The sequence below is a fragment of the Rhipicephalus sanguineus genome, chromosome 1, assembly GCF_013339695.2.
Source record: "Rhipicephalus sanguineus isolate Rsan-2018 chromosome 1, BIME_Rsan_1.4, whole genome shotgun sequence".
Classification (NCBI taxonomy): Eukaryota; Metazoa; Arthropoda; class Arachnida; order Ixodida; family Ixodidae; genus Rhipicephalus; species Rhipicephalus sanguineus.
The window spans coordinates 139,566,913-139,592,584 of record NC_051176.1 but is presented as its reverse complement, the minus strand read 5'-3'; the positions used below and the strand labels follow the sequence as shown (position 1 = coordinate 139,592,584).

Below are 25,672 nucleotides of genomic sequence, written 5' to 3'. Positions count from 1 at the left end.
AATTGCAAATGGTAGATGTGACACAGCTGCATATTGGCCGGGAAATACCTAGTCGCAGCAAGATTATGTAAAATAATTTACGGGGAAGCGAGGGGAGACTAAGCCCCCCTCCTGCCCTTTTGAGATCGGTCACTGTCAGCAGCCCGCTGGCAAACTAACAACTAAGGCAAAGTTTTCTTTCAACATAGTTGTCCCATAATTACAGAACGGAATTTTACAATGAAGAATCTCCTCCACACCTCATCACGATGCGTGGTAGGTCTCCACAGTGCCAGCCACCTATGCAACGCTTTTACAATTAGTGCTCTATAATTGTGGAGGAGGCTACTGCTGAACAGGGGCTCTGTGACGCCATACAATTCCTTCCAGTTTTCATTTTGTTCTACTGACATCAAATTTACATCACTGGTGATGCAAGTGCAATTGGAAACCAGCAAATCTTATGAAGACATCAAATAACAATTAATTGCTCTTCCTGTTTACAGTAAATTTTTTTTTTCTTCAGAAACACACAGCATTGCTCGCTCTATGTCCTCGGCTGCTGTAGGTTGATGAGCATGCAGAAGTGTTGAGTGTTTTACTTAGGCTAAGCTAAAGCAAAACACTGAGGCAAGAGGGTTCCACTTGTGTCTCCAATTAATCTGCTAGACCTTTCTATCAAGCTGTGGCTTGCAACGACTATGGCAGCTTGCATCAAGTTGTTAAAAAACACAACCTCACGAAAGAAGAGTTCACAGATCAATGTACTAACCAGCATTATACTAACCCTAAAAATATTTATTACACACAAATAAATCTATTTTCACCATGGGTTTCTGCAAGGAATGAACATTACTCGCTTAACATCCTGGTGTGCCAAGTCTAACTTCCTTGCTTCCTCAATGTGTCCAAGTGCCATGCTACACTTATTGTACAATTCGGCTAGCTGGTTTATTGTACAGAAGGTTTCATAAATGCCCCCATTCATGCTTGTGCTACTGCGCACTGTGTCATTTGCTTGGGACTCCACTAACTATCAGTTCCTTCTAACACGAAGGAAGGCTACCTCCAAGACTTCCTTTTCCTTTCTCTGTGGTGTTTAAATTATGTAGCTCTTGGAAACAGTGAACAAAAAGCTGTTAGTTAAGCGCATTACAAAAAAAAAAAGACAAACTGGCTAACCGAGATCTAGAAGAGACTGCATTTCTCCGGCATGAAGCAAGGCTTTTCCATCATTAGCTCTTAATGCTTGCATGATCCCATTATCTAGCATCATGCAGCTGCAACGAAACAAATATTTCTGGTGGCCAGGGGGTGATTAACAAAAATGCACGTTATGTTGCACCAGCAGCGCAGATGCCAGCGATAGATGCCATCACATTCAAATGCAGTCAACGTCTGTTTTTTTTTGTTTTTTTTTTTTGGGGGGGGGGGGGGGGGGGGGGGACTTCTGGGACCACAAAATCGTCCAAAGAAACAAATTAATGCTTTTCTACTTCATTCAAGTGGTCAAATCACTGCAGCCACATCTGAAACAGCTCTGAAGGCCTGCCAGTGCACTTATCAAGCATTTTGGTGCTCGTACAGGCTCTCCTGAATACATTCGTTACCTGCTGGGAACCCCATTTAATTACATGCGAACCTCCAACTGCAAATTTGCACCTCGTGATAAGCGCCACCAATACCAGCAAAGTGTGGCAAAAATTGAGGCTCTCTTGCACAATCATGCCATGGCACACAATTGCGATACTAAGGAGCGTTTCGAAATGTTTGATGCGGAACACAAAGGCTGTGGCAGGAGAGCGGATTCGTCCGGCTTTCCCCGATGCGTGTGTGCACTTAAATGGTGTGCTACTGTACAAAAATCTCTGCCACTTCACTGAAACACAGTATTCGCTGCACCGTGGAGCCAATAGTTTCTATTTAGTTGTGTGCAGTACGTCACTTACTAAGCTCACGCTGTCACGGCCAGGATGCCTGCTGCATCTGTGAAACTCTCATGGCAAACACAAGTGTTTGCCATGAGAGTTTTCATCGTGCCCACTCCGTTCCTAACAACACACGGATAAAGTGATGGCGAGATGCACGCATTCCTACAAGCAAGTTGTTTGTACAGTGCACTTTGTGGTCACGCACAAAGAGGCAGCAGTGACCAGTGGCACGGTGCATTTAGGTTGCTGCCTATTAGGGAGTTTAAGCTTGTAACGTATACTTCTTTACGTTACCGTTACCGGATTACGTTTACTGTTTTACCGGAACTCGAGTTTTAGTAAAGTTTTTTAGCTGCCCAAACGTAAACCTTTACGTACGTACGTAAACCTTTACGTATGCGCAAACCACTAAATGATGATGATAACTGCATTTAAACTGCATTTAAACTACATTTAATTTAGATAATATTGAATGACGCTGCAGAAAAATCATAAGAGAGGTTTTTAGCGTGTGCAGTATCCGGGTATAAGTGAAGGGGTGTAGCAATACCGGGTTACCGGACGATGGTGTCGACATCTTGTGACGCTTCGTGCAACCCCAATCATGAACACGTTTGTTTTCGCTTAGTGTTCTTGAGGGGGCAAAATGATTAAAAAGGCAACTCATTCGTAATTATGCCGCTGCAAGGCATTTACATTGGAAGTAGAACGCCCGATGTTTCTGCAATAACAATTTTGTGCTTGCCTGGTACACCATGGCCCCACTAGATGGCGCCACCTATCCAACCTGTCAGCGTCTTTAGGCCTCTCACGTTTGCGGATTCGGTATTCTAGGTCGCTCTAGCCTCGGTAATCCGGGTGAAATAAGGTGATCGTAAGTGGCGCTCGCACTTCGGCTCAGTTTGACTCGGCAGTTGGAGTCTCCGCGAAGCGGATATCGCGAGTAGCCACGAACGAAGGTGGATTAGTGAGATAGGGCCGTGAACGTAAAGCCTATCCGGCGAGTAGTTTACGTTCCGCAGAAGTTTACGTTCCGTAAAGGTTCGCGCATGCGCAGATTCCATCCGGTATCCGGTAACACGGTAACGTAAAGAAGTATACGTACAAGCTAAAACTCCCTATTAAAAGCATGCAGTAGCTTACAACTGCAATAGGCCACGTGCACTACTCAGCAGTTAACTGAAGATGTTTATCATAACATATTTGTCAGTGATTAAGTCGTAGTGGCATGTTTGCCACCTGCCGCCATCATGCCTCCCTGCATTTCCAGTGTGGCATCTCCATACTCACACCGCGACACAGGTCGATACTTGCAACGCGCTGCTTGAACGCTTTGCAAGTATTGACTATGCACAACCAACTAGCCCCTGCTCTGGCTCTTCTAATGACAGTGGCCCCTTCGGATTCTAGGTATGCCTCACAGCATAACACCTAGGCATTGAAGCAAAGCTTAATTTTAGAATCTGCTATGGCGATGAACAGATTGACTTGCAAAAGTGCTGGTTCGAGCCTGCAAGATGATCAACGTGGCAGCAGTGGTGGCTTCGACTAATGCAGTGTTGGACCTAAAGTCGGAGCAGAAAATCCGAAAAATCGGACACCAGAGAGTTTCAGCATCTGAAATTTCAGACGTCCTCATACACTGACTTGTGGCATTGCCGTGAAAGAGTCCAAATTTTCAAGCAGGTCCAAAGAATCATCAGTTGACTGTAGTTGCTTGCTGCAATTTACGCTAGTTTTATCAAGATGGCACAGGAAATCCTGTTTGAAACAGTTTGACGCAGGAGTGGAATCATTGGTTTAATGTTTCTAATGAGGAACACAGCTGCTGATGCAGGAGAAACATACCATCTTCAAACAGACAAACATCAACCTAATGCAAAGTAGTAGTCAAAAACTACACTTGGAACCATACAATGGCAGTTAGCAAGATGGCAGCCAGACATTTTCATTTTGTGTGCAGCAAAATTTTACAGAATGTTAGATATTAGCACTGGCTTCGATTTAAACACCTTTAAAGGCAAAAATCTTTCAAGGTCACTTAAATTCAATAAAAATTTGCTGGGTACGTTCCCGTCATTTATGCCAAATTACAGGCTGGAGAGATACGCAGATTCATTACAAATGAATTTTATTGACTGCCCCGACTCTCTCCACCTCGCTTCCCAGAATTATGGGCAACATTATGAGCATGATGTCATTTTTGGCAAACCGGAAGTGACAGAACCGAGGTGCCACAAGGCAACAATTGTATGCTTTTGGCTAGCAATTCGTGAGCTGGGCGTGTGAATTTAAGCTCCTTGTGGTGTTGCGTTGTGGGCTGCACACGATTCCCCATATAATTACCTTGACAGTCACGAAACACTCGCACCTAACGATTACCCTGCGTCTTTATATAAGTGTTTTAGCTAGCAGGGCCGGTTTACCGCATGGAAAGTATGATAATACAGTACCGGCTGAAGAGTGCACATGTGTGAACATTACCGTACGGAAACACTTTCCGTAATGTATGCAGGGTGCACCGTGTGTGACCGGACCTATCGGTATGCGGTGATCCGCGCGTCGTGCGAAAGGTGGCTTGTACTTGGCTTATATTAAATTCCTTCGGCTCTACCAATGCGATATTGAACGTTGCTATTGCCAAACTTATGCACTCTTCCCATAGCAATATTAAGAAGCTTTAGTTAGTCCAGAAACTTCTCAGTGATAGCATTTTACTAGAGCTGTGCGAATAGCAAAATTTTGGGTGCGAAGCGAATTCGAATATTGAAGTGTGAGTGCGAATCGAATCGAATATTTTTCGAATATTTCTCCAATATTTCTAGAATATTGTTCGAATACAGTCGAACCCACTTATAACGATCCCACATATTACGATCTATCGGTTATAACGACCATATTTGTGTGCACTTACGATTTTCCTATGCTAACCATTGAAGCTGCGTCCAGATATAGCGAACATTTTTCAAGGCCTCCTACTTTTACAACAAACACTTCAGACACGGTCGCGGTAAAAATATGGCGCATACGAAGCGAAAAAAAAAGTTAAAACATGCCTTCTAAAGCGTGACAGGAGCGAGCGCTCGCGTGTGCCCCGCTGCAGTTTACTCACGACTGAGATACCCGGACCGGTGAGCACCGCATGCAGATTTCAGACGCTGCGAGCGAGGTTGCTCACTTTCCAGCCTTTTCTTCAGTGGTAAAATGGCAGGGAGGAAAAAAAAAATAGTAGGCAGTATGAAGCCTTGCGGTCAGCTTTCGCACGGTAACCTTTCCTGACTCCGTTCTCTGCAGCTACGACCGCCTGCGATGAACCAAACAATGCCTTGAAACGCGAGAAGGCATAAATGCAAGAAGTGATAACCGCGATAACTTTCCATCGCAAAAAGGTTCACTGCGTCCCTAAACTCGTCGACGCCACAATGTGCCGCAAAAAGTCGTCCATCTTTTCGGTAACAGCAGAGACCGGTCGATCGGTGATTACGACTCCCGCGCGATTGCGGCGATGCCTTCGCGGATAAGCATCAGAAATGAGCGAAGGCGAGGTGGCGGCCGTCGAAGAACGTGCCATTATGCCTTATAGCTGACAACCTTATCACAGTCGTCTGTAGATATCTGCTCGGCTGCGCGTGTAGCGTACGCCGTACACTGCGGATTGGCGGCGGTACGAGTGCACCATGCTTAGCCATGCTGCCGTTCGCAAGTTCGCCGACGCCGCGTCGTGCGAGACCGCTTTAAAGTGCGCGTCGCTTTGTAGAAACGAAAGTAACTCGCTGTTGTTAAGCGGCGCGGGCACTGAGAAACGTCGACGCACTGACAGCGAGCGTATACTGCGTGGTTGACTAGGTGACAACTGAAGTGCGCCGCGCATCGTCGTGCAGGGCCGCGAGAGCATCACGGAGACGTAGAGTGCGTGTTGCTTGGAAAATGCTTGTTTTCGCCGCGTTTAACGAAGAGGCTAGTCGCCGCACCCGTCCGTGCACAGTTCAGAGTGAAGCAAGCACAAAGAACGTACAAACGCGCACATACGGCATACAGCAAGCGGCCCGGCAGTGACTCCGCGACCCGAGTAGGCGACACGATGCACGCAACTAGCCAGGGATGATCGGCTCCACGTTGCGGCACCGCGCATCGGTGAAACGGTGTCAGCTCATTGCAAAGCCGGTTAATTCACTCGTGAGCACGCAGCGGGCGTCTCTTCACGACGCGAAAAGGCTTAACTTGTCACCGAAGGGGTTGTTAGCACTTTATTAAAAGCGCACAAAGAAAAAAAAAAAACGGCTTGGCCGCTAAGCGCACGTTTTTAAGGGCAAGTCCATATACAATGAACTACTGATATAACGACCACTTTTCGCGACACTTTCGAATTCGTTATAAACGGGTTCGACTGTACTTAGAAGCAAAATTGCAGAAAAAAAGTTAGAGAGGATTCCTAAGCATATTCTTATGAGATAGCAACATGAAAGTGTTTCTTTTCGCTAGGTTGATGAAGCACTGGCGGGGCGATGTTTCATAGTTGTCTTATCAAGAATGAGGCAATGTAGAGGCCGAATCCTATTTATGTACATGATTTGGTGCAGCCAAAGTGTTGCCGACACCACTTTACACGTGATAGGCAAAGATGCCATTTCCTCAGCCTCTCCTCCTCCTTCAACTTCTGTGGAAGCATGTGGCGGAAAAGGGTGTGCTCCCTTTAAGTCCGGAGTTCCAAATCTGCCTCGTAGACATCGATATATAAGAACATCTGAAATTTTGGATGCTAAAAACCTTCGTCGTCCGATTTTTCAGACCTTTTGCCCAAATTTCAGGCCCAAAACAGCATTAATTGAGCCCCCAACTCTGCCATATCTTTCATCTCCATGTTGGAACCAGCGTTTTCTTGAGTTGGGTGTGTCCAGATAAGATCGAACACGAGGTCCCGGTCACCATTCCCGATTGTGATGAAATTTACTGTAGGTCTAGGCATTACACCCAGAACAATGGTCTCGCAGTTAGTTTCGCGGAAAAAAAAATTTGTTCGCCAGAAAAAAAAATATATAAATTTTGGCCACAAAAAACGCTTTTCCGCCAATTTCGCGATTTCTGAATTTTGAGCGCACCAAGGAAAAAAACGGTGCACTTCTTCATCACAATATTTATTCCCCTTAAAGAACAAGTGAAATACAATCTTATGAGTCTATTATTTCCCTTGCTTGTCAAAGCACTTTTGAAGAAAAAAATCACAAACTTGGCAAATCGCACAAAATACCTCTATTTCAGGCATTTATTGCTGCAAGCAAGTTAAAGTGAGGATAATGAAAATCGGTACATATTAACTTTGATACTTTTGCTCTCTTTTAAAATAATTTGCGTGGTTTTATCGCGCTCCGTTTTACTCGATAATTGGGCTGAAACGTAAGTGATTTACCAAAAACGCCGAACTTTGAAAATGATTTTCTCAAAAAGGCCATTTTTAATCTTTTTTAAAATCCCTCTGAGTGAAGTCAAGGACGTCATCTGCCATTGTGCAGAAAAAAACGTTGCATTATTTTGGTTGCTAACAAGTTATAGTGCGTCAAATGTGACCATGCCAGCCTAGCGGCCGCGTCGTTTGTTATGGGCTGAAACTCGGATATAAGTTGCTAAAAATACTTGTACGTGACATAATCACAAATCAGCAGTTCCACACCAACAAATGCGCAGCCCTGTGTCATGGTTAAGCAAGCTTTGTCTTGGGATCAGCCGCTTGACAAACCCGCAGCAGCGGCCGCTCGATGCTGCGGGCACTCACATTACATGAGTACCGCTTCGACTGCGGATGAGCTCTGCTTGCGCGCCAAACTACGCTCAGAGGACAAACGAGAGAAGGAATGCATCACTGTGAAAGTTAAAGGCCGTTAAGTGCCAACGAATGTCATAATATGCAACGAAAACTCTGCGAAGAGAGTACTGCTCGGTTGGGTTTCGGTTTCGGTGTTGCGCTTTTTTGCTTATTTAAAATTATTCTACAATTTGCCGAGTATTTCTGTTATCGGACCCATGACAGGAGTCTCAGGAACATAAAAACACGATTACTTTGACATGGTCAAAAAATTGCCAGAGTTGGCCTTTAAACCGCAGAGGTCAAAATTTACTAGTTGGGGTGCTGCAGTTGTGTGCGAGTCTACAACGAACACATACCTACAAGAATTTTTCGAAAAGGTGCAGTAATAGCGGAGTTACACGCACTTGACGATTGAAACGCGGCCCTTGCTCATTTCGCTCTTTTCTTCGCTACGCTCCATTCGTCAGCTCGTCTCTCCCCCTCGTCTTGCGAGGAGGAAGAGCAGGGAGCACTCCTACCTTCTAGCAGACAAACAGGTTCCTATTCAAACAATTGACAGTGTCTGCTCCAAGTGACATCATCTAATCACACTGGTGACGTCAGGACCAGCACTGGTTGTACCGGAAAGGTCTCTAGAGGAGCACATGATTGTTCTTTTATTTTGTGGTGAGCCCACAGCGTGTAGCACTGCCGCATTTGGAATTGTTGATCATGACGGAATTCTGAACTTGATGCACATGTTTACTTCAAATGTTAAAAAAATATCGAGGTGGTTTAGAGGCCCTTTAAGGGGCTGAGCTATTCGCACTTATCTGCCAAAGTGAGATTCTATTCTGAGAAACTACAAAGTACCAAATATTTTCCAAGCTGAACTGTCCTTTTCTGTCACCTCGAGCACTAATCTACTACAGATCCCAAGCAACTGTGCAATGTAGCAGAACAGGGTACAGTAAAATAGACAACCACAATTGACCTGCCAGTGACCTGATCATCAATATAAAATGCCAAGGCCCCAACCTTTTGGCCAAGAAACAGCTTCTTTTCTGACAACACAGTGACAGTGGTGTGTGATGGCTCTGCACCAGTTGATTCCTGAAAAACAAAGGAAAAAATATTTATGGCGAAGAAGTGTGAATGATGGGGCAGGTGAAAAAACAAACAGAACAAAGTGCTGGATACCAACTAGCCCTGCTGTGAACAAAATAATTTTTTAAGCACTTCAAAGAAATTTAGCTAAGCACATAGATATCTATGTTAACTTGTTTGGCACTACAAGTTACTAAAGCAATCCTCATCTGTTAAGAGATACATAGGTCTCACAGGTCATCTTAATTCATCCTCAAAGTCCACTAGGTGCATGGGACAAAGACACAACTACTGTTAACACTATCTAGCCACAAGATCGCTTAACTCTGCTTCCCCTGACATTCCATTCGTCCTCCACTCCATCAAGGTAGCTAGCAATATTTCTTCTACAACACGACACACAGTCTAACCATGCCTGTGTGCTCCTCACTTTGGTGGATGACTTGGGGCCAGAGCGGCTATGGAAAGGTATTCGAACACACAAAATTTGTAAGTGAAATTTCTGACTGTAGGTCGAACATATGTCTAGGAGCTCCGCTGCTCAATCTTGGAAGGGTAGCCATGGAAAACCAGTGTGGTAGTCAAACAGCTAATACGAAAGTATATTGCCGAAAGCTGGACCTGATGTTATTGATATTAGTATCATCATGTCATAATACACAGCTAAATTTGCTAATGAAATGTGTAGCATTAATGCTAGGCATAATGACAGTGCTCATAAAAAAGAAAATAAGAATGCTGCACACATTTCTCCTGGCTGAGATAATTTATCCCAGTGGCACTGACCACAGGAACAGAGCAAGCCAGTGTTTCGCGACATCATGAAACATCCATAAAATGGGCACAGAAACCAAGACTGGTTTATATAATAAAGTTTTACATTTTCGTTTAAAGGGGCCCTGCAACACTTTTCCAAGTAATCGTCTAATGGCTTAATTGAAAGAGCGTATTGCCTCACGAATCGACTGCCGCAAAAAGTTTTTAGAATTAGTCAAGTACAAGCAGTTACAGGGATTTGCTGCACGCTTGCGGAGGTGCTATCATCCCCTGTAAAGTCGTTTGCACTTCATAGCACACGCGTGCCTCGCAGATTAGCTGCAGTTAGCATTAACAGCCGCCGAGCAAGATGTCGCGCTGTGAATGCGTGGTGTGAGGTGGCGCGGTGGCGCCACTCTGTCGGCGAGGATAGACTGGCATACAGGAAACAGCAGTGAGCCTCCGTGTATTCCACGAGCGCGGCGATATCTCATCAGACCCCACACTGGCTGCTCAACGTGGAGCTCTTGGGGCATCGGATGACAGTTCTCGCGGTTCGGGGCAACCTTTGTATTTGAGCCGGTCAGATTAGGCCTAGGGGGGATTTTCATCGCTAGCATTGGCGGCGGGATTTCTTGACAGCAAGGAGATCGGTTGCTGTAGCGAGTTTGAACTTGTCAACCCGCTAAGAGTTTTTTTTAGGGGCGAAGCTCCTAAAGCCGTGGGTTCGTCCCTCCTAGCTCATACGTGACCGCCTATACCGCGCGTATGTGCCAGTGGTGATGGCAACAAAGCAGCGCGAGTGTTCTTGGCCCAGCGCAGGGACGAAGAAGACGTTGCAGTTCTTTCTCTGATTGATAAAGCGTGTTTCTTTGTCGTGCTCCGTGTCCTCGTCGATCCCACATCGTTACACTGGTGGAGGTGCGGGATAAGCTTCATGCTTGGCACTCCATCGCGGAGCTGACAATCGAGCCTGGAATCGCCACCACGCGTCGAAACACCGGTCCACCGATTCAGTCGCCGTCATGACCGTGTACCTCGCACCCAACCTGTCTATCGGGGACGTCAAGTCGTTTATAGACGCTGTGTTACGTGACTACGACAACAAGTACAAGAACCGTTCGTTTGTGCTGGTTGGGGACTTCGACGTGGACCTCATTGCCAATGACTGGATCGTGCAGCACATGCTTTCCAAATACGCACTCAGATGTATCCATATGCAACCTACCACGATCCGAGGGACGTGCATAGACTTAGTGTTTGCAAACTTCCCACTGCAGCCAGTACAAGAACCTCTCTCGCTTCATTTCACGGACCATAAAGCCGTCATAATGAAGCGACCTCGCAATCCAGCCGCCATGCCAAAGACGAAATGAAAAGAACAAACGAAAAAACGAAACAACAAACGAACAAGAACAAAATAAAAGTTGATTTTGTATAATATACGCACAGTCTTACATCTTTCTAATGATGTAATGGGCAACTTTCACGGGAGAGTTACGGTTTACCGATGATCTCCCCCTCTCGAGCTTTGCCCACTTATCATCATTCGAGGCGTTTTTTTCGAAATGAGTCAAATCCATCCAAAGAGAATTTGAGATAACGGCAAAAGTTTGCTATGCAAACTAAATACAACGCTGTCAAGGCTATTTTATGATATGTTTTACATGTCGACTAGGGGAAGTTTCTGGCCACAATCAATTAAAAATATGCAGCAGATTTCAGCATTATTAGCATGATAACTTTGGATTTGGCTCATATTGAATTGAAACATTGAACTCAATGCGGTATTCTTGAAAAAACTTTATTTAAATTCCGGCAGCGGCACATTCTTGCTTCGCCGGCATCGACATTGCTTCTGTTCACGATGTCGTCGATGTCTGGGGAAAGATCTCTCGCCGATCTCTTCACTTCCATCAGCATCCATGATACTCCAGCTCCGAAAGGGCAAACAAAACTTGCAGAAACACCCAGAAAACAGGCAGAGCAGTCAGGCTAGGCGGGAAATCATACGGAGGCTTTCATGTTTGCTGAATCACATGATCGCTGAAGCGCTCTGCTATTGGCATACTGGATTTGACTCATTTCGATCCATACGGCGCATGGATCTGGCTCAATTTTGTTTTGAAACGAGATCTGTGAGCACACGTAGCTGTTGGTATTTGACCCATTTCGTTCTGATAACTCTTTTAGAGGAAAGTTGAGAGAATGTACTTGCCAGTGGAGCAATATAGGTATGAGCTAGTTTCGGTTTCTGGATTTAGCTCATTTCGAAAAAAGAAACAACGCCACATGCATTCCATGGATATGGCGTGATTTTTTTTTCTGTTCGCAAGTGGTTGATCGTTTTTTAAGAATATCATTAAGTTGTCGGTACGGGAGCCATGTGGTCCGCATCCTGGGAGAGCGAGGCACAGAGCATGTATTTGTAGGCAAGCCCGAAGCGAGTGAGTATGGAAGCCTCGTAGGTGGTCCAAGTTTTCTGTAAATAGTTTCTTCTGTCTCTTTGACTCTGGGAGTCGTGGCTTGTGTAGCCGGGTGGCCAGGGGCCACGGGTGTCGTCGCTGCATGCAGGAAACAGCAGCGAGTCTCTGTGTGTTCCACAAGCGCGGCGATCTCTCATCAGACCCCACACGCTTTAAGCGTTTTCTCTCTCCTTTCGTACCAGCGAGCGCGCCGAAGCTACGCAGGGAAGGGGATGACATGAGGGCAAGAAAATGCGTCCCTTTGTCAGTACGCATCATGACTGAGCACTTTTTCATTTTTTCTTTGAACGCATGCCTTACTTTCATTGTGATCGCAAGCGCACACGCAGGCATGCTGCAGCATCTCGCGGTGGCCACAGTAACTATGCAGCTCATGATGCTCAAATCAGCCAATGGTCATGGACTTTGGGTATATGGTGCAGTAATTTGGGTATATGGCATCATTTGTAGAAAGAGAAGGGAGCAATTTCTAGCTGGCTTTGAGAATTAATTGTAAGTTCCAGGCCGTGTGCTGCGCTATAAGGTTTGGCTCGTGTGTTCTCAGGAGCCTCAACGGCAGATCAGCAGCGTTTTGTGACCATGCTCAAAAAGGGTTGCAGGGCCCCTTTCAGGCACTTTCACATTTACCAGTACATTTTATAACATTAAGGGGGCTTGGAGCTTCACTAAATGCAAGACCACCCCACCCCCTTAAAAAAGCTGAAAAACAACAGGTGAGCCTCCACAGTGTTTTGTGTGTGTGTGTGTGTGTGTGTGTGTGTGTGTGGTGTGTGTGTGTGTGTGTGTGTGTGTGTGTGTGTGTGTGTGTGTGTGTGAGAGAGAGAGAGAGAGAGAGAGAGAGAGAGAGAGAGAGAGAGAGAGAGTAAATACTTGTGGCCTGGAATACATGAATACCTTTTTCTTTTGTCTTTCGATGCCGCTCACAAGAACCACCACATATTTTTCACAACTTTTTGTTATTTAAATTAACTAAGATAACCTGGTACAAACCAGTTTGAATAATTTCTTTTTTCTTTCTGGAGTTCACCCGACTGAACTATTCATGCTGAACTGGATGAGAATGTTTAAGTTTGGCACAATAGATGTAGGTACTTGATTGATTCGACAATGTACAACTGTGTCCACAACATTTCTACAATATGATTGTGATCAACCCATCTTACTAACGGTGACGAGAACATTCATGAATGTTCGCAATACCGCAAGTGCGTATTTGACAAGAGTGATGACATGTGAATGGTGTCAGCAAAGAGAAAGTCATCAGCAGCAAAACTTATAATGCACACACGTCAATACATTTGGCATCTCAAACACAGCTTACTACAGTAGGACACCACTGTTATGTTGTTTTCTGCTGGTCCTGGCATAGCTCCTATAGGATCAAATGTATTGGGAAGCCTGCTGTGATGTCATAACTGTACCACCGTTCCCGTATGATACGTCACAAAGGGTGCTCCGAGCCAGCCAAGTGGCCACGGAAGAGAGAAGCCATGCTAACTTTTCAGACAGCTTGGATTGGCTTGACCATAAGATTATCCACATGAGTGGCACGACACTCATATGGTGTACTTTCGGTTACCGCAAGCGAAAGCATAGCCTTCGAGATTCATATTTGCTATCTAAAGATTGAGTGTATGACTTAAAGGGGCCCTCCAACACTTTTTTTGAAGCGCCTACATCGCTGCCAACCGCATCATCGCGTAGTGGTGCTCGCCAGAACTATTGTGGGCGGAAATGAAGATGAGCGCTGGCCTATGATTGGATAAATGTAACATTAGAAGTAATAACGGTGTTGCATCACAAAAGGGGTTATTATTGGGTGCAGTTTTTCTTTAGCATGCTTTTTTCACTGAACACCAACTAAGCGAACGATCATAGACTTTTTCAGCTTTAAAGGGCCCCTGACAGCCGATTTCTTGTTTGTGACATTTATGTTGTAATAAGTAGGTCTATGTCTTGTAATCACGGAATGACACCGGAAATGCTCCTACGTGATCTCTAATTAATCCTAGCAGCGTTAATTATGGTCATTTTTAGTGTAGGTTCAAAACGCGCGCCGAAAGAGGATAAGAAACTAGCGCCGCGCCGCGGTGGTCGCGCCTCGGGGCTCGCGTGATGACATGCGCTCAGTATTGGGTGACGTCAGCCACGCGCTTGTTGAACTGCCAGTTGGAGAACACACACACGGAGAGCTCACGCTGCCTGCCGACACGTACCGAAGAAGGAGAAGGTGGGAGAGCAAACATGCTTCGCAATATACCACAGTGCATGCACCGCGCATATTTCTGTCTGTGACGTCGACAACACTTGCTTTACCTCTGCAACGTCACAAGGGGCCTACGTCTACGTCATACTAGTGGTTATGTTGATAGGAGTTCAAAATTCAGATGAGCACTCAGGCTTACTTTAAAACCAAATTAAAATATCCTAAAGGCAACGCTCGTCACTCATAATCGGTCAGAAGTGCCCCCGCATGCAGGACTATCAAACAACACAAGCATCTCGAGTTTGCAAATTCGATGTCAGGGGTCCTTTAAAACTGCAGCGCCCGGCAAAGAATGCGCTGAACGCCATGGCGCTGGGGGAAACGCGCTGGAGGCGCTCCAGGCGCCGTTGTTTAAAGAAATTAAAGGAAAAAAAAAATGTAAGAGTGTTGATATAGACGCCATCGCAACAAGAAAGATGACTAAAATTACAAAACATGATAGAGGCATTCATGATCTACCTCGTTTCACACGTGCAGTTCACTCTTAATGCACCACATTGTTTGTTACTATTGCAATGGCGTCATTACGTTGGAAAGAACGGGCAACATTGTATGCAAGCTTCCTGTACGTAGGCTCTTTCAGTTCATTTCATTGGGGCGCCATCAAACATCACAGGGTGAGTGAAACGTGGTCAGGTGACCCCGCGAAAATCGAGTTGAGGGTAGGCCTCCATTTTATTGTATTTTGAGTGTTCTAGGCTGAATAACTTCGGACTGCGTGCCCCTATCACTGCCGTTCTCGCTGCACTAATCTCTTCAGCCTTCAGTCTACGCAACCCGAAAGTAAAAAATGTAAAACAATGAGGTCTGGAAAAGTGTTAGAGGGTCCCTTTAATTACTTCTAAACTTGTTTTCAGCATTCACGAAAGTAAGGCCTTTGAGACTGGCATTTGTTTCCACCGTCACATTGACATGGACTCATCATCTTTATTTGTAGGAGGAGTTTGCAGTCTTCTCGCACCGCCTATGTGTTTCTAGATCGCTTTCGGGGCTACTTTCACTTTTGCAAAGCGTTCAGCCATCTGCTATGAGCCATGGCGGACCGACACTATGCGTACAGGGCTACGTTATCGCTCGAAGACAACGATTTATTCGGCGACAATATTGTGAAGGTATCACCAAAAGTGATCGCTTGCCAAGTGTTGGCCACAGCGACACTAGACTTACTAAAGATATATGGCACTGTAGGTGCTCATAAAACTCTTTGCGCTGATTGGGTGAGAGTAAAAGCACCAGGCAACACGGCCGTTTTTTTCAAGCATAAACATTGAGATAATATTCCATGCGGTTCACCACTAATCAAATTTTATATTTTTCATTTCTCCTGTTTTCTGGCTGTTGCATTTTCCGGCTAATACATTTATTTTTTACGGTCCCATAAAGAACACCTTCAATGCTTCAATAACCACTTTGTGAACATAATGACTTCATCAGATAGTGCGGTCAGTGGCACTGCTGTTAAGAGATCTATGCATAGCATTTTTCTTGAGCCAACTGATGACACTGAGATTAGGCATACTTTTTTGGGCCTAAAAAAACAGCAATGCTGTTGATGCAGACGGTATTCAAATAAGACCAATAAAATTTGTAATTGACGCCATCGCAATCCATCTTGCATCTGTGTTTGATCTTGTTCTAGAAACAGGCCATTTTCCAAGTACTATTAAGAAAGCCAGGATTTCAGTTATTTTTACAGCTGGCAATCAAAATGATTTGGGGAAGTACAGGCCAATTTCTATTCTGTCTGCATTTTCTAAAGGTTTAGAAAAGGTGATCTCTGCTTGAATCAATGATTTCTTTGCAAAGAATAACATTCTTTCTGAGTGTCAGCACGTATTCCGCCCAGCCAGGTCGACAGAGACAGCATTATGTCAAACGGAGCCAATAATTGATAACACTGGGGCAGGAAAACTAACTTTAGGTATTTTTATGGACTATAGCAAGGCATTTGGTCACTTAAATCATGAAATTTTAATTGGAAAGCTAGACGGCTATGGAATCTGTTGCGTGGCAAACTTGTTTCGATCGTATCTCTCTAGGTGGACGCGGTGCGTTGCTATTGAAAAATTCTCCTCCTTGTATCGTGCAATTAAATCGGGAGTACCGCAGGGTAGCATATTGTGACCGACCTTATTTAATGTCTATGTAAATAATATCGCTGATATCATCAGCGATGCATCCACTGTGCTGTACACTGACGATACAAGTTGGTCTCTGGCCATGAACTTGATGATCTGTTGCAGAAATCTCGCAGTATTCTTTCTAATCTGTTGGCATGGTCTCGTAATAATGCTCTAACAATTAACAGCTCGAAATCAAAGGCCACATTATTCAAGGCAAGAAGCAAGCAGTATTGTTTAATCAAGAATTCTTCTTGGATGGTGCTCTCATTGAAATTTTGATGAAATACAAGGTACAGTGAAACTTTACTTGAACGAACTTCAAGGGACCCCAGGAAAAAAGTTTGTTAAAGTGAAAGTTCGCCGAACTGAAATAGCTATGTTGCAACTTGTTATCAGGAGCTAAAGAAGACATCAGTTGTTGAAAGAAAATTTGGACCATTTTATTTGCAATGCTGCTTATTTGAATGTGAATTTCTGCTTACTTAGCATGTTTTGAAAAATGCAGTAATACTTTTCTGCACTTGCACATTTCAGTGGTCATGAATTGAGTCACTGTGTCCAAGCTCTCATAAACCTTCTCCGGCACAACACTCTGCTGGGCAGCGAAGGAATTCACTTTTTGCAAGTACGTCAATGCTTCTTTAGCTGAAATTCTTGGTGTTTCCTCGACAAGGGTTGCTGCTTCCTCCTCCTCTTCTTCTTCTGGTGGTAGGAAGTTCGCTACAACCTCTTCTGTAGACAGATGGTGCATGTCTCAATGTGAGAGTCACAGCTGACATAGTCCTCAAAAGGCAAAGTGCTGTCTCTACCTAGTCTTTCAGAGGATTTCTGATCAATGTGACGTGAGAGGCCTTGGATGGTGTCACAAAATATGTTCGTAGAACTGAAATGCGCTCTGCACTTATCTAGCTAAACTGAAATGCGTTAGCATGGGGTCCAATGGTGTTTCGGCGCGGGATTAAAAAAAAAGTTCATACAACTGGTATTTTACTGTATCAGGCATTACATTTTCAGAAGATATGAATTGGACCCATCACGTTGAACTAGTCGCAAAATCTTTGTTATCTGCCGCTGGTGTGCTGTCTCACTGTTGGCATTTTTTTTCCTGAGAGGGTAAAATTGCAGATATATTACACTTTGTTTGAGTCGCATCTTAACTATTGTGCGCTTGTGTGGGCCACAACCACAAAAGGTAATATATTCGTGCACTTCTACAACTTCAAAAACGCGTGCTTCAACAAATAGCGAATGCATCCTATTTTCATCCCACTGCGCAGCTTTTTAAAAAACATAATATAATAGTATGTGCAACTACTCTTTACGAATATACTGACTTCTATATTCATTTTGCTTCGGCTTCGACAATTTTAAGTCTTTCTAAAACATACGTCACAACTTGAACACAAAAAAAAGCGACACTCATAGCCAAAACAGATGGTCAGTACAATACAGGCGCACAAATTAGCTCATGCAGTTGATAAGACACAGCCTACTTTCGTTGTTAACTAAATTGTAAGGGAAAAAATTTACTCTAAATACTTTCACTTGCAAACAAATCAGAGAGTACTTTTGTACATCTGAATGAAGATATAAATGAAACTGTTACAGTAAAACTGAGAGCTGGGCGAGTTGGTATGAATTCATGTTGAAACTGTTAGTAAATTTCGCGTTGTTTTTTGCAATATATATTTCATGCACAGTGTTTCGATATACAGTGTATCATCATATTAACGCAAGAGCGTTAAAGAGCTCGTTTTGCCGAAATGCCAGCGTCGGCGTCGTTGGTCGTGAGCGAAAAATCATCGTCTTGTCCATGACCGAAAAATTGAGCAAGGTGCAAATAAAATAAACAATAAAAAACTAATTCGAGTGAGAATCGAACCCAGGCCATCTGCGTGGCAAGCAGGTGTTCTACCACAGAGCCACGCTATTGCTTGAAACTGCTTCAGAAAAAAAGCCGGCAGATCCCACGCATTGTGGGAATCGATGTAATGCGAAGCAGCCAGCAAAGAGCTGCATACATCGTCTTGTATGTCATTGAGGAAAATGCGTGTCATGGTTTTCATGTTAACTCCTATTATTTATGTTCGTCACACAGTAACGTCGCGCAATACCAACTTGGGGGTCGATCAACCAAGAGGAACGGCCGCCAGCGCACCATGAGCGTGGCACGTAAGTCATGCTGTACATGACATGCGTGTCATGATTTTCATGATAACTCGTGTTATTTATGTTCGTCACACAGTCACGTCGCAAGATACCAATTTCGGTGCATATCAATCTAGCGAAACGGCCGCCAGCGCCCCATGAGCATGGCACGTAAGTCATGCTGTACATGACATGCGTGTCATGATTTTCATGATAACTCGTGTTATTTATGTTCGTCACACGGTCACGTCGCAAGATACCAATTTTGGTGTATATAAAGCTAGCGAAACGGCCGCCAGCGCACCATGAGCGTGGCACGTAAGTCATGCTGTACATGACATGTGTGTCATGACTTTCATGTTAACTCGTGTTATTTATGTTCGTCACACAGTCACGTCGCGCAAGACCAATTCCGGGGTAGATCTAGCTAGCGAAACGGCCACCAGCGCCCCATGAGCGTGGCACGTAAGTCATGCTGTACATGACATGCGTGTCATGATTTTCATGATAACTCGTGTTATTTATGTTCGTCACACGGTCACGTCGCAAGATACCAATTTTGGTGTATATAAAGCTAGCGAAACGGCTGCCAGCGCACCATGAGCGTGGCACGTAAGTCATGCTGTACATGACATGCGTGTCATGATTTTCATGTTAACTCGTGTTATTTATGTTCGTCACACAGTCACGTCACAAGATACCAATTTTGGTGTATATCAAGCTAGCGAAACGGCCGCCAGCGCACCATGAGCGTAGCACGTAAATCATGCTGTACATGACATTCGTGTCATGATTTTCATGTTATGACTTGTCATTTATGTTTGTCATACAGTCATGTTACGCCATACCAATTTTGGTGCACATTCGATTAACCAAGCGACCAGGAGAGCACAAAGTCGTAGGCGGCTAGATAGATAGATAGATAGATAGATAGATACGGTCAAAGTCGCAGAAGTTCGCTAAGAAATGCTTCGCATTTAAAAAAAAAAACACTATATGAATGTCATGTAGTGGAAGGAGTCCCCTTAAGGCATGTAATATTGCGTGGCATAAGCGTCGAATCACTCCAGGCATCAAAGCATGTGAATTGCGGAACGAGTGGGTGTTTTAAAGGCCCACCCATTACAAAGCGCTCAGACATGTTTAATTATCATCAGCCGCAAAAGCAACAACAAAGTGAATATCTGCGTAGGTTAGCGTGTTGCCTTACGGATGCATAGTGGGCCCTTCGCTGAATCGCAAGAGGAAGAATTATGGCGTAGTGGGCACTCAATAACTGTACTTGCAGTAGGCATTCTAGGATAGTTTGAAACGGCCAATGTTACGCGCACAGTCGTTCATTTCCTTACAACACGGTCAACGCATGCATTGAGAACCGAAGCCAGGCTAGCTTGAGAAGGCGATGCACACGGGGCACGATTACGCTATCGCGTTCTACTTTTGAAGGCGAAGCTCAAGCGTCCTCCAAGTTTTGTAGTGCTTTTGTCAGTGTTGTAAATGCCACTTTTCTGATGTATGACAAGGTATTTTGACATTTTCTCTCACTAAATGTACTAGATTTCTACTTTTTTTTATAAATACTGTGTGTTCAGGGGAAAACACAAGTGTTTCTCTACATGTTGCATTTGTTTAGTTGCACTGAAATAGTGCATTATACTGGATATATGTTGCACATATGTATGTATGCTGGTTGTAGTTTTAGTGCTGCCATGTAAGGGCCTTCAGGCATATTCAAGCTACACAATGCAGCTTTTCACCTGAAGGACCCCCCAACAATTTCATTTGAAAAAAAAAAAAAACATTTCTGATTCTGATATCAGCGAGATTCTACTGTACTTACAGGGATAAAAATTATAATAGACTCTTTGAAAGACAATTTTTTCAAAGTATCACAATTATCTGCCAACATCTTTCGTCCCCTATAAATAAAATGTGCAAAGCTGGAAGCCTAATTACAAGGAATCAAACACACCTTTCCCTTCCCTTTACTCTTCTCCTTGGTAGGAGATGATGGAGTCGGCGGCAGTTGCTTTTTGCTTGCTGCAGTGGCTGCAACTTTCTTTGGTGGTGGTGGTGCTGAAGTAGGCTTGGCAGCAGCCGCAGCTGCAACAGCAGCCTGGTGCGATTTTGAGGGCGTGTTGTTTACTCGCATAGGCAGTGCAGAGGGCTGGTGCTTGGGCGATGGCATTACAAATTTGTTGCCTTTCTTCCGAGCCAACAGTTCGGGCTGGATGCGTGGCAGCACTCCACCAGAGGCAATTGTCACTCCACGAAGAAGCTGGGCACATCAGAACAAAAGCACCAATAAAACTTGTGCACAACACACCAAACGGAGAACATTTTCAATAGTTGAGTGAAACAATAGTTGACTAACACAGTTTTCAAGGTTGAGTTTATGGGGTTTAACGTCCCAAAGCAACTCGAGCTATGAGAGGTGCTGTAGTGGAGGGCTCTAGATAATTTTGACCACCTGAGGCTCTTTAACTCGCACTGAAATCGCACACTTTACAGGCCTCTAGCATTGCACTGCCATCACAATGAGGCCGCCGTGGTCATGATTGAACCCGTGTCTGTCGAGTCAGCAACTGAGCACCATAACCACTAGACTACCGTGGTGGCTGCATGTAGTAAAAGCAACCAATGGCTCATATATATTCTTCTTATTATTATTATTGTTAAATTATTAATAACTGCCAATGGCAGTAGCACAATCCTGCCTTTCAACTCACTTGCACAAACATGCAGACATACCCTGCATAGAAAATTGCAATGCTTATTTAGCTAAGTAGCAGAATCTCACAATTATCTTAATTAAATGGCTTAGGATATGCTCATTAATTTATGGGACTTAACATCCCAAAACAACATGGGGCAATGAGACATGTCATAGCAAAGAGCTCTTTTGGAATAAATATTACGCCACATGACCCATAGAGGTAATATATATATGGTACATCTGAAATGTCAGACGATGCTCAAGCTCTTCAGCACCAATTTTTCTGACTTTCTGCTTTGATTGCACATCTGGAACAGCATTATTTGAAGCCACAACCACTGCCACGTTAATTCCCTTTCAGCCTTGAGTCAGGTCTGCGTGCTGATCCATTGGCAGCCATCATCATCATAATTACCATTACATTCAGCCTACATTTTATGTTGAATGCAGGACAAACGCCTCTCCCAATGATATCCAATTTACCCTATCCTGTGCAAGCCGGTTCCATTTTATGCCTGTGAACTTTCTGATTTCTTCAATCCATCGAACCCTCTGCCGTCCTTGGCTATGTCTCCCATTGATTCGTATCCATTTCGAAGCTCTCAGTTATCTGTCCTTCACATTACAGGGTCTGGCCAGGTCCACTTTTTCTTCTAGATGTTAGCTACAATGTCGGCTACCCCTGTTTGTTCTCTAATCCACTCTGCTCACTTCCTTTCTCTTAAACTTATGCCTAACATTTTTCATTCCATTGCCTGCTGCATGATTCTTAACTTCTCCAGTTTCTTTGTTATTCTCCAAGTTTCCGCCCCATATGCTAGTACTAGCAGTATACAATGGTTGAATGCTGCCAGGGACAGTGGTAGATTGCCTGTCATTATTTGGGAACATCTGCCGTAAGCGCTCAAGCCCATTCTTATTACTTGGTGGATTTCCCTTTCATGCATAGGCTCCCCTGTCAGTAAATGCCCAAGGTATACATACTCCAGAGGTAGTTTACTATACATACTCCAGAGGTAGTTTACCAATAATGAATTCTTGCTCTTATGCTAGGCTGTTAACCATTATCTTTGTCTTTTACATAATAATATCCAGCCCTACTTTAGCACCTTCTCGGTTTAGGTCTTCCATCATTGCTGAAGCGCACAATGTTGTCTGCGAATCATAGATTCCTAAGATATTCTTCGTTAATGTTTATTCCCATTACTTTCCAATCTAGTCATTTGAACACTTCTAAGCAGCAGTGAACAACATTGGAGAGCAAGTTGCAAGGTGATGATTATGACCGACTTGCCTGTTCAGTTTTGTTTAGCTAGTTTTCTCTTGCAGAAAATGTGTCCTCACACAAAGCTGTCACGCTTTATTTTAAACTGTCACTCAAGGGAAATATTAAGTTGACATGGATTGTTAAAATACTATTCCCAAAACCTTGCAGCACTGTCTTTGCAACAAACAAATGCTTAATTTAAGAGAAAATTATGTTTGAAGGTTCCGCATACCCCTAGCACAATTACAAACTGCCCACGCATCAGTGGGGACAATGCCATTAGAAGTTCAATGCCATGTAGAAGTTCAACCAAAGTAACACTTTGTATCGTACTGAGCTGACACAAGTAATATGCTCACAGCTCGCCTTCAGATGTTTCTGGGTTAGAGTGAGTTGCCATACATGAGCAGTCTTGTTTCACTTCGCCGAGCGATTATATGGTGGGAATTTTTCGTCAACTTCACGATGGCAATCCAGAGACAGTGCTGCTGTTCATCAAGTGAGAATTGATGTAACCAAATCTTTCAGAAGCATACATTGCAACGGATTGTGCACAATGTTTTCACAGCCTAGTGCCTTCCATTTTCTTTAGTTATTACTGTAGTCAAAGACTAGTATAAATACCACGTAATTATTTAACAGAATGAGCTATAACATCTCCATATCATTCCGCACCATGCATGAGCAACACATTTGAATAGCACTTCAGTGGCTTGCATAAACTGGCAACCATGCTTTTGTCTTCTTTTTCTGTCCTTATGCAATCCTGTTGTGCATGGTATTAGTTCCACCAGATAGGAGGAAAGGGTTGCAATGCACTGGTTGCCGGTCCTTTCCTCCTCATCCGATGTGAACACCTACAGGTTATACTGGAAAGGTTTCTTAATGACAGTTTCGACAAGCACATGTAGCAGCTGAGGCAAAAGCAGTGAGGGGTCATTTGCCAGATTATTGCCAATGGTGCCTGTGCAGCCCTAGCTGCCAAGGGTAACTCGACGAACCCCACCATCTGTGGCATTGCCGCAAGAGGTAAATGCCTGACTGAATGCTGTACAATGCACAGAGGTGAGTTGCACCAATTATTTATGATTGTTTTCACTAACATGTCACTTTATTTTTGGTTGCATTACATATACAGGGCGTGCCAACTATCACGCAGCATAATTTTAAAAAAGGGGACGGCGTTACGCAAAGCAAACCTAGTTTATATTGTTCCTAGTACACTGAAGCAGCCACTACTATTTTTTGTTAATGACCTTTAATTAATTAGTCATAACTGAATTTGTAACTCAACAAGTACTCAACTAATTATCAAAATGTCAATGAGGCCTATGTAGGCATGTTTAAATGACATCTAACTGCGCTATTTTCAACAACAAACTAATTGCGAGTTCATTTTTTCTGGTTGATAAAGAAAGCCCGCGAAGTCTGAAAAGTGACACGTGACTAGACTGTTGAGTGCATCAGGAAGCTGCGCCCTCACACAGGCTCAAAGTGAGGAAAAAAATCTGGATCGCCCTATCTGCCATTCCCCGACCAAAGAAACGCACCACTTTGGTTTAAGGGGAGACGTGGGTCTTGAAAAACATTTTTTTATTAGTAGGGTTAACTGAATGAAATTTAATACACTTATTCAGTTTTTTCCGCAGATTCCAAATCTTCAAGCAGATTTTTATTATCTGCATTAGAACAAAAGATATGCAATTTCTGAGAGCATATCTTTTGTACAAATATCGTTTGAGTCACATATACAAACAAGATAACTATCGGAACATAAACAACCTATGTAATCTTGCCCAACTTCAAAGAAAAGCTCCAAGTTACAGTACCAGACACTTAGAGGAATGGTTAGTGCCAACACCGCGTTCAAACTACAGGAAACAAATGCTTCAATAAACAATACCTACACTATTAAACAGCTATAAATCAATACAGTATGATCTTTTTACGGCCTCCTTCAAAGAACTTAAAAGGATGTATGTGGTTTCTGCATAGATTCATGTTGCAATGTTTAGACATCTTTGATTTCGTTGCCTTTTAAGATGACAGTGTCAGTTGAAATATGTTAAAGCACTAGTACGCCCCTGTATATATGTGCGTGTGTGTAGCTTTGTGTTTGTATAATTATGTAAAAGTGTATGTGTGTGTATATATATATATATATATATATATATATATATATATATATATATATATATATCTATATATGTTTTTGTGTAATATTGCCTCACTGCCAAATACAAAGGGTTGTAGGCTAGTCAAGCTGTCCGGGGACAGCTTTTTTTTCTACAATCCCCCCATCTGTATCTCACAAAGATGGCAAACTTATTATTATTAGATTTCTTGCGGTACTTTTTGGCAACTTTCCCTTGTCAAACACAAAAACAAAATATGTGGCAAGACTGCCAAACAGCTCGTCTAGCCGTAATGCTAATTTGATTGTTTTCATCGAACTTCAAATGCAAAATAAACTAATGCAAATATGACTGAAAAAGTTTTGCGTCGTACACTTTATGATTATTGACAATTATCACTTCGTAAACGACATTATGAGAAAATAAATAGCATCATCGGCCAGACCACCTTTCTGGCAATCTTGCCGCATACTTTGCTTTTGTGTTTGACGAAAAGAAGTTGCCAGAAATCCCCGTAAGAATTGTGCTAGAAAACATTATAGAACCAGCATATTTTTCGTTCTAATGCAGCTATTAAAAATCTACTCAGAGATTTAGAATCTGCAGAAAAAACTGCTTCACTGTATTAAATTTCATTCCGTTCCCCCAACTATTAAAAACACACTTTTCAAGACCCACGTCTCCCCTTAATAGAGTCAGGCCGTAATCAGAACAGCGCTCCTGGGGTGTTATCAATTAGAACAGTCGGCTGTGAGATCTGGATAATGATAGTGGCGTACAATCGAGTGGAATGAATCCCTGCAAGATTGCGACGTATATTGGCGCCTGACCTGTAACCTTGCCAAAGTGCGAAACGCTCTCTCTGGCAACGGACAACAGGCAAAGCGGTTGCTTGCAGTAAGCTTATTTGAGGGCGCTGCTTTCTTTTGTGGGTAGGAGCATAGTCATGTGTTATTTTTCATATTTCGCGGGCTTT

The 25,672-nt window shown here is 43.6% G+C and overlaps 1 protein-coding gene across 1 annotated transcript in view; it reads right to left on the bottom strand.

Annotated features, from left to right (window-relative positions):
- The window catches only part of LOC119399040 (core histone macro-H2A.1), a 60,132-nt gene that overhangs the window by 32,309 nt on the left and 2,151 nt on the right, over positions 1-25,672 (bottom strand). Inside the window, exons 3-4 of the mRNA XM_037665859.2 lie at positions 20,551-20,856; positions 8,731-8,805 (exon numbers count right to left, since the gene is read on the bottom strand). Coding sequence (XP_037521787.1) covers positions 8,731-8,805; positions 20,551-20,856 — 381 coding nt within the window. The remainder of the gene's footprint in view (positions 1-8,730; positions 8,806-20,550; positions 20,857-25,672) is intronic.